At 43.1% G+C, this 9,403-nt stretch overlaps 1 protein-coding gene across 1 annotated transcript in view; it reads right to left on the reverse strand.

The window, feature by feature from the left end:
* The window catches only part of LOC311107587 (copine-4-like), a gene marked incomplete at both ends in the record, with an annotated part of 76,338 nt that extends 68,143 nt beyond the window's left edge, over positions 1-8,195 (reverse strand). Inside the window, 2 exons of the mRNA XM_084150094.1 lie at positions 3,168-3,361; positions 8,192-8,195. Coding sequence (XP_084006220.1) covers positions 3,168-3,361; positions 8,192-8,195 — 198 coding nt within the window. The remainder of the gene's footprint in view (positions 1-3,167; positions 3,362-8,191) is intronic.
* Positions 8,196-9,403: the final 1,208 nt, after the last annotated feature.

Here is a 9,403-nt window from a genome sequence, read left to right on the forward strand (position 1 = left end):
CAACTTCAAACAGGTGCCATTAATACAGGTAACGAGTGGAGGACAGAGGAGCCTCTTAAAGAAGAAGTTACAGGTCTGTGAGAGCCAGAAATCTTGCTTGTTTGTAGGTGACCAAATACTTATTTTCCACCATAATTTGCAAATAAATTCATTAAAAATCCTACAATGTGATTTTCTGGATTTTTTTCCCTCAACTTGTCTGTCATAGTTGACGTGTACCTATGATGAAAATTACAGGCCTCTCTCATATTTTTAAGTGGGAGAACTTGCACAATTGGTGGCTGACTAAATACTTTTTTTCCCCACTGTATATCACGCTGCGCCTTGGTCTGACCCGTCCTTCAACGAACGTGACAGTTTATTAATGATGGTGTCTCTTAACAGTAAACTATAGTGTTTACTAATGATGGTGTCTCTAAATAGTTTGCACAAGGCTTTGCCACAGTTGGTCTCTTCATGCCCAGTTCTAATACTTCTAATACATTATATCAGCTCCTTCATTCAGCCCCCTCATACTTCATTCCCTTGTTGTTTTATCACAAAAGCTTATACCAGTGATTATTCTCCAACCACTCTTTCTCTTTTCGTTTGGTTTGAATTAATGGACAATTACTCTGTGAAGAGCTTTGTTCATATTGTCTATCACAAGGCGCATTATGCACCAGTTTCATTCCAGTAATGTGGAGAAGAAAAAAAACAGGAAGCAAAAAGCAGACTAGCCTAGCTTGGAACACAAGGAATGCTGACTTGATGGTGGATCATACTCATACAGGAGGGGTATTATCTCTAACGAGACATAAAGTCCACAGGAGAGCAGCACTAGTAAATACGTTGTTGAGTGATGCAACACACAGCATGGAGCATTGGAGCTATCATGGCACATCTGCAGTACAATGCTAATTTGTGTCTCCAGATGGACAACCGGTTAATAACAAATCAATGGAAAAAATCAATGGCACAATTAAAACAGGAATAATTTCATTAAGGGACAAATAGAGAGATCAACCATCTGCTTTGTTGTCATGGTCACTCGGCAGGCAGAACAAGCTTCCCCCTAAAGTCAGGAAAGCGGAGTCCCATAAACACAACCCATAATGTCAAATTTTTACAAATTCATTAAAAGTGAAAGCTGAAATGTCTTGAGTCAATACGTATTTAAACCCTTTGCTATGACGAGCCTATATCATTTCAAGAGTAAGAATTTGCTTAACAAGTCACATAATAAGTTGCATTGACTCTGTGTGCAATAATAGTGTTCAACATGATTTTTGAATGACTACCTCATCTCTGTACCCAACAAATACAATTATCTGTAAAGTCCCTCAGTCGAGCAGTGATTCAACCACAAAGACCAGAGAGGTTTTTCAATGCCTCGCAAAGAAGATGGGTCAAAATATAAAAAACAGACCCTTAATTTCCCTTTGCACATGGGTAAGTTATTAATTACACTTTGGATGGTGTATCAATACAACCAGTCACTACAAAGATATAGGCGTCCTTCCAAACTCAGTTGCCGGAGAGGAAGGAAACCACTCAGGGATTTCACCATGAGGCCAATGGTGGCTTTAAAACAGTTACAGAGTTTAATGGCTGTAATAGGAGAAAACTGAGGATGGATCAACCACATTGTAGTTACTCCACAATATTAACCTAACTGACAGAGTGAAAAGAAGGAAGCCTGTACAGAATAAAAATATTCCAAAACATGCATCCTGTTTGCAATAAGGCATTAAAGTAAAACTGCAAAAAATGTGGCAAAGAAATGTACTTTATGTCCTGAATAGAAAGTGTTATGTTTGGGGCAAATCCAACACATCTCATCCCTGAATACCACTCTTCATATTTTCAAGCATGGTGGTAGCTGCATCATGTTATGGGTATGCTTGTCATCGGCAAGGACTAGGGAGTTTTTTAGGATAAAAAGAAACAGAATAGAGCTAAGTACATGAAAAATCCTAGAGGAAAACCTGGTTCAGTCTGCTTTCCACCGGACACTGGGAGGCAAATTCACCTATCGGCAGGACAATAACACAAAACACAAAGCCAAATATACACTGGAGTTGCGTACCAAGACGGCATTGAATGTTCCTCAGTGGCCTAGTTAGAGTTTTGACTTAAATCAGGTTGAAAATCTATGGAAAGACTTGAAAATGGCTGTCTAGCAATGATCAACAACCAACTTGACAGAGCTTGAAGAATTTAAAAAAGAATAATGTGCAAATGCAGGTGTGCAAAGGTGATTCTAACATGTATACTCAGGGGGTTGAAGACTTATCTAATCAATATATATTAGCGTTTTATCTTTTATATTTTCTTTTACAAATGTTAGAATTTTTATTTTGTGTAGATCATTGTATTTTGTGTAGATCATTGACAAAAAATAATTACAATTAAATAAACTTTAATCCCACTTTGTAACACAACAAAATGTGGGAAAAGTCAAGGGGTGTGAATACTTTCTGAAGGCACTGTATCTTAAGATGAATGCACTAATTTGTAAGTCGCTCTGGATAAGAGAGCCTGATGACTAAAAATGTAAAAATGTAACACGGCTGTAATGTCCAATCATCAGTTTTGGAGGGTTGATTGGAACCTCATTTTGGTTTGGTAAACACATTGATTCAGACGTTTATGGGTTTCTTTTTTCTTTACTCAGCAAATAGCTTCATTATGCAAATACACTTCCTGTGAATGAATATCTCTTTTGACAGAATCCTCTTGCTTATTTGGAGAAGCGTTCAGAAATTCATATAACTTTACTAGGCAAACCTCATAGCTGCTAATACTGTATATTCCACATCCTTGAGGTGAACCAAATCAACACTCAAAAACAACATAAGGGATAGTAAGAGAAGGAAATCTCTCAGTCCGTTAGCAAGCCAATGTCCTTGATTCGACATACAGGAAAAAGTGTAATTATTCTGTATCTCCAACTCTTCAGAAAGTCCATGTAGTAATCTGTAATCACCTCTTGAGATCTATCTCACCAAATAGAGCCCTGAGGGGATTTAGGACTTAACAGAACCATCTACAGGACATATCCTCCAATTGACCCTTACACGTTACACCACTGTTAACATTGAAGGTGGCTTATTATATTGAAAATTGTAATAAGATTGGCACTGCAATTTTAGTTACTCGTCAGAACAGAGTGAGAGGCCACTTACCTCCAGCCACTGTCCGTGGGACTGCATTTTGATGAGGACGCAGGGATCTGGCTTGGACAGGGCGTCCCGGTCTGAGATGCCCTTGCAGGTCACCCGCAGCTCCACTTTGGCCAGGCATGGGCTGTTGAACAGACCAAGGGTGTTGGCCGCAGACTCATAGATGTTGCTCATGGTGTGTATGTGTGGCGAGTGTTCTGCGAGGGAGAGAAACACACATATCACAGTGATTAGAGGGAGTCGTCACTCATCATTCAGCACACGCAGGCGCAGGCACACGCACACGCACACACACACACACACACACACACACACACACACACACACTTCCTCTACTTTATTCACAAATACACACAAACATCCCCAAACACTGTACACTCAGGAAACTTGATTATCAGCAGGGCTCATTGTTCCTTTAGAAGCCCCTCCGCCCCCACAGCTCTCAAACTGCTGTTAAGGATCCCATGCTGATTTGATGAGTACACCAGACAGGATATGATAGCATCTTCCTGTCCACCAATCACCTAATTAATCCCAACCCTCCAATTAGACCGTCAAGGTAAATTAGATCCGTGAGATGTGAAGTGATGATCCCAATCAAAATGGACTAATACCAGATATCCTGCTTGTATAGTGATAGGCTATCTCCTATATCCCTTAGAGAGCTTGGGACTAGAAGGTTCTATCTGCAAAAAGATGATTCTGACATAATTGGCATTAAAGTTACGAACCCTCATTGGTTTGAATGGTGTAAGCTATTTTTATATTGTATTCTTTTGAACATAACAACATGAATTGGTGTTTTTTACAGTACTATATAGGCAGAGAACATTGAATAGAACAAGGCTATGTCAATAACTAAATTTTGACAAATATGCAGATAGAACCTTATAGTCCCAAGCTTTTGCCTTGATAATAACTCATCAAACGAAAGTGATACTATGGATCAGAAGACAACAGCAGCTCGTTAATCCAGACAAGGTTACCACCACTGTAGTCCTGGGGAAGCAGACAAGGTTACCATCACTGTAGCCCTGGGGAAGCAGACAAGGTTACCATCACTGTAGCCCTGGGGAAGCAGACAAGGTTACATCACTGTAGCCCTGGGGAAGCAGACAAGGTTACCATCACTGTAGTCCTGGGGAAGCAGACAAGGTTACCATCACTGTAGCCCTGGGGAAGCAGACAAGGTTACCATCACTGTAGCCCTGGGGAAGCAGACAGGGTTACCACCACTGTAGTCCTGGGGAAGCAGACAAGGTTACCACCACTGTAGCCCTGGGGAAGCAGACAGGGTTACCACCACTGTAGTCCTGGGGAAGCAGACAAGGTTACCACCACTGTAGCCCTGGGGAAGCAGACAAGGTTACCATCACTGTAGCCCTGGGGAAGCAGACAAGGTTACCATCACTGTAGTCCTGGGGAAGCAGACAAGGTTACCACCACTGTAGCCCTGGGGAAGCAGACAGGGTTACCACCACTGTAGTCCTGGGGAAGCAGACAAGGTTACCACCACTGTAGCCCTGGGGAAGCAGACAAGGTTACCATCACTGTAGTCCTGGGGAAGCAGACAAGGTTACCATCACTGTAGCCCTGGGGAAGCAGACAAGGTTACCACCACTGTAGCCCTGGGGAAACAGACAGGGTTACCACCACTGTAGCCCTGGGGAAACAGACAGGGTTACCACATTTACATTACATTTACATTTACATCATTTAGCAGACGCTCTTATCCAGAGCGACTTACAAATTGGTGCATTCAACTTATGATAGCCAGTGGGACAACCACCTTTTTTTTTTATGGGGGGTGGGGGAAGAAGGATTACTTTATACTATTCCACCACTGTATAGCCCTGGGGAAGCAGACAAGGTTACCCCCACTGTAGCCCTGGGGAAACAGACAGGGTTACCACCACTGTATAACCCTGGGGAAGCAGACAAGGTTACCACCACTGTAGCCCTGGGGAAACAGACAGGGTTACCACCACTGTATAGCCCTGGGGAAACAGACAGGGTTACCACCACTGTATAGCCCTGGGGAAACAGACAAGGACAGAAGATTCCAGTTCCCTTTTCATTGAGACTGATAGAGAATGTGGTGTTCTAATCAAAGTGCCCTTCTCTGAGTAATTGGATTTAGCCTGACAGGCTAATAGCTAGCGACATGGCGGAATAACAATCCCACCGATCGATCCCTGAGCAATGAAATGCACCGTGGAGACAGAGAGAGAGAGAGAAGAGAGAGAGAGAGAGAGAGAGAGAGAGAGAGAGAGAGAGAGAGAGAGAGAGAGAGAGAGAGAGAGAGAGAGAGAGAGAGAGAGAGAGAGAGAGAGAGAGAGAGAGAATTGATCGGACACCACAGCCTCGGCAATCTGCTCTTCTTGTCTGAGGGATTTTTACAAACCATAGGTGCACCGTTAGCAGGTATCAGAATATACATCAGCTACAGTACCTCCATTGTCCAATAGAAACTCTTGTTTTGTCACGCCCTGGCTCTGGGGACTCTTAAATGTTGAGCCAGGGTGTGGATTTTTCTATGTTTAGTTTTCTATGTTTTTTGTTCTAGATCGTTTAGATCTATGTTGGCCAGGGTGGTTCCCAATCAGAGGCAGCTGTAGCTCGTTGTCTCTGATTGGGGACCATACTTAGGCAGCCTGCTGGCACCAGTTAGTTTGTGGGATCTTGATCCGTAAAGGTTTGGTGTGTGTAACCTCAGGACTTCACGTTTCGTTTTGTTGTTTTGTTCGTGTGTTGTGTATCAATAAAGATGTACGCTTATCACGCTGCGCTTTGGTTCCACGAGTCATCAGTCAACGTGCGTGACATGTTTGCAACTGTTGGACTAATGATTACACCTCATCTTAAAACATCACCGACCACCACTGAAGCTCATCCATCAAAACCTCCGTCCTCCATCATCCAGCCAACAGAAGCTCCATAACCAGCTGACAGGATCTTATATTACAACTAAATGAACAGCCATGTTTACATACTGTAAATCCATGAAAAACTCTTTCCCAGAAATACACATTGCCAGCATGCCAATATTAGCCATCCCTTCACAGACATACACAGGACGAGCGCACAGCTGGTGAGCGACAGTGAGTAAAAAAATACACAAAAATGTAATATTTTCCTACTAGCACTGACTTTGCTGATAAATACCTTGTTGAGGGAAAATGTACTTGATACGATTGTGATGTGTTGATGTCTCTCCTAGCTATCTTAAGATGGATGCACTAATTGTAAGTCACTCTGGATAAGAGTGTTTGCTAAATGACCCTAAAAATAAATAATGAACAGACCGGCACCGGCGCCCTGACTCCCCCTGCACTTCTGGTCGATTCTTCAAGAACTGTCTTTTTTTTCTGGCTGAGGCCTATGCTATTTCTGTTCTGCTCAAATAGGCTACTTGCAGGAGCCAACTCTATTCCGGGACACATCTGTAGCAATGTGCTTCTATGTTTGTAAATGCAGGTGTGTGTATTTGTCTATACTGTATGTGTGATTATGGATATATTTGTATTCATACTGTTGAAGTGTGTGTGTGTGTGTGTTTTTACAGTTGTTAATTTCCTTGTCTGACAGAGCTGAGATTGTGATATATGTGTGTGCCTGTGGTGTGTGTGCCTGTGGTGTGTGTGCCTGTGGTGTGTGTGTCTGTGGTGTGTGTGACTGGGGTGTGTGTGACTGGGGTGTGTGTGAATGTGGTGTGTGTGAATGTGGTGTGTGTGAATGTGGTGTGTGTGACTGTGGTGTGTGTGACTGTGGTGTGTGTGTCTGTGGTGTATGTGACTGTGGTGTGTGTGTCTGTGGTGTGTGTGTCTGTGGTGTGTGTGCGTGTAATGGGTGTTAATGTATGTGACCCTGGACAGTGGCAACCTGTAAAGGCTTTGTTTACAGCTGTGATTGGATGTGCTGATGCTGTCTGTCACAGCAGGCCTCATAAAAGTGCTGATGCCGGCCAACGGCACTGTAAAGCCTAAGGCTACTCCAGACAGACCACTGGCTGTTGCCGGCACCCTGGTGTTCAATAGCAGAAGAAAGACCAAGAACAAATAAACACAACTCATTTGAACACATTGACCTTCATCGAGGAAAGCTAATCTACTCTGGAAGTCCAGCGGACAAAATGGCAATAGCCATTCTGGATATGAATGTCTGCTAAATGAATGTAATGTCTAATGTTTCGTTTCCAGAGCCGTAATGTGTAAATCCCATTCCGCCTGTCTCATGCCATGGCACTCTCAGCCTGGCGATGAGCAGCACTCCCCCTGGTCAGGTCTCACAGATGCTTTAAGTCCATCTCCACAACATGAGCTGGAAAACCCAGTGTAATTGAGTGGTTTTGCTGGGATCCAGCAGGATATCATTCATTGCCTTCCTGACTCCCAGCAGCTCAGTGTGATCTGAGCATTAGGAAGGATTTTATCCTCTCCATGTTCCTTCTTTCAGACGTCAGAATATCAACTGAGCTATAGGCTACCCCCCAGTCAGGTACAGATGTAGGATCTTAATTTGAGACAGTTAGCTACAGCAGGAAAATAATCCTGCAGCAACAGGAAATGTGAATTATTATGTGGATTATAGTTAATGGAAATGTTTTGTAGGGGTTGATACATTTTTCGTTCGGGCAAATCAAGTCTGACATTTTAAAGTGGAAATTACGAACTTTAGAAGCCTTTTTAAACCTTGAATACATTACAAGTTTGAAATGTCCTGCATTGCAGGAAAGTTATCCTGCAACAGAGTGATCAAATTAAGATCCTACACCTGTATCACTCCCCCTGGCACTGGATAATGCATTGTTATTGTCACATTATTGCCAGTCAGTTACAGTATCATTTCCCTCCTGTTCAGCTCCACTTCCTGAGCCAGGATGCCAATAATCCTGGAGGATATCATATGTTATTCACAGCAAACCCAACATAATCTGATTACAGTATATAATTTCACAACACGGTTGAAATACAAACGTCAATCATCTGAATGTTACGCTCCGTGCATTATCCTTCCTATCTCATTACCCATGATGCCTGAGGCTCAGGGCTGGGGATGGGCCATCATTTCTTCTTATGCTTGACGAGATGGACTGATGGTGTGAGAATGTTATGGGGGAGTATGAGCCTGTCTGCCACTCATACTAACCTCCATGCTCTATTGGAATCGACACTAAATGGGTCTGCTTATTGCCTGTGTCAACACCATGGGGGCTAGAGGCATTGCCTGACTGATGCTAGGGTTAAGGGTTGGGCAATGTTTATACCGTAAGAAATGTACCCATTTGTTATCATTAGCGGATAATCAGGACGCTACTATTAACTTGAACTATTCACTGCGTAATGAGGTCTGACTTGAATGTGGTCTGTATATTTCACAGTTGCCATGGAAGCAAGGAGAAGGGATCCCCTTTTTTCCCAACCGTCATTCTCAAACTCTCACAGCGTCAGGCACACCTTGTTACCAACCCCTCTGTTGTTGTACTGTACTGTCGAAGGCGTGGAGTTGAGTTCCATTTCCACCACTGACCACCACTTCTACGTGCCATGCCAGGAGAATAGAAAAATCTATAATTGCATCCTGTGTTCCTTGGAAATCCCTGCTGCTCACTGCATATCTTTTAACCCAGTTAAGTGAAATTTCTGACACGCTAGTAATTAGCCTTTCACTGAATGAGTGATGGATGAACCTGTCCATGTGATCTGAACCTGGTTCCACTACCAAAGGCCTTTCTCTCACGCTGCGTATTTAATCATTCGGGAGGGTAAAGGGTTCAGAAGCAACTTTAGAAGTAAAGCTTGGATTAGTTTCAGATGAAAGGAGAGAGGAATGTGCCTGTCTGCTGTTGGTGTGTTGTGTGTTGTCATTCAAATAGAATGAGGTGAGTAGTAGTGGAGGCTGCTGAAGGGAGGACGGCTCATAATAATGGCTGGAATGGAGTGAATGGAATGGTATCAACCACATGGAAACCCTCCACCCCTCAGCAGCTTCCACTGGTGGGTAGATACTAAATGATGTTCAACGTATCACTCCAACTGGTAGGAAAAGGGGTTGCATGTTACAGCTACATTACAACACCTGCTCACTCTGACAGTGTGAAACTATATGAATGCTTTTGCCTCAGCCCAGCATTAACACACCGTATTCAACTACTTACCTTTGAATCAGGTGTGTCGGTGCTGGACTGGAACCAAAGCTTGCACACTCAGTAGCGCTCCAGGACTATAGGGTTTGTGACC

This window comes from Coregonus lavaretus (genome assembly GCF_964263955.1).
Source record: "Coregonus lavaretus genome assembly, chromosome: 3".
NCBI classification, from domain to species: Eukaryota; Metazoa; Chordata; class Actinopteri; order Salmoniformes; family Salmonidae; genus Coregonus; species Coregonus lavaretus.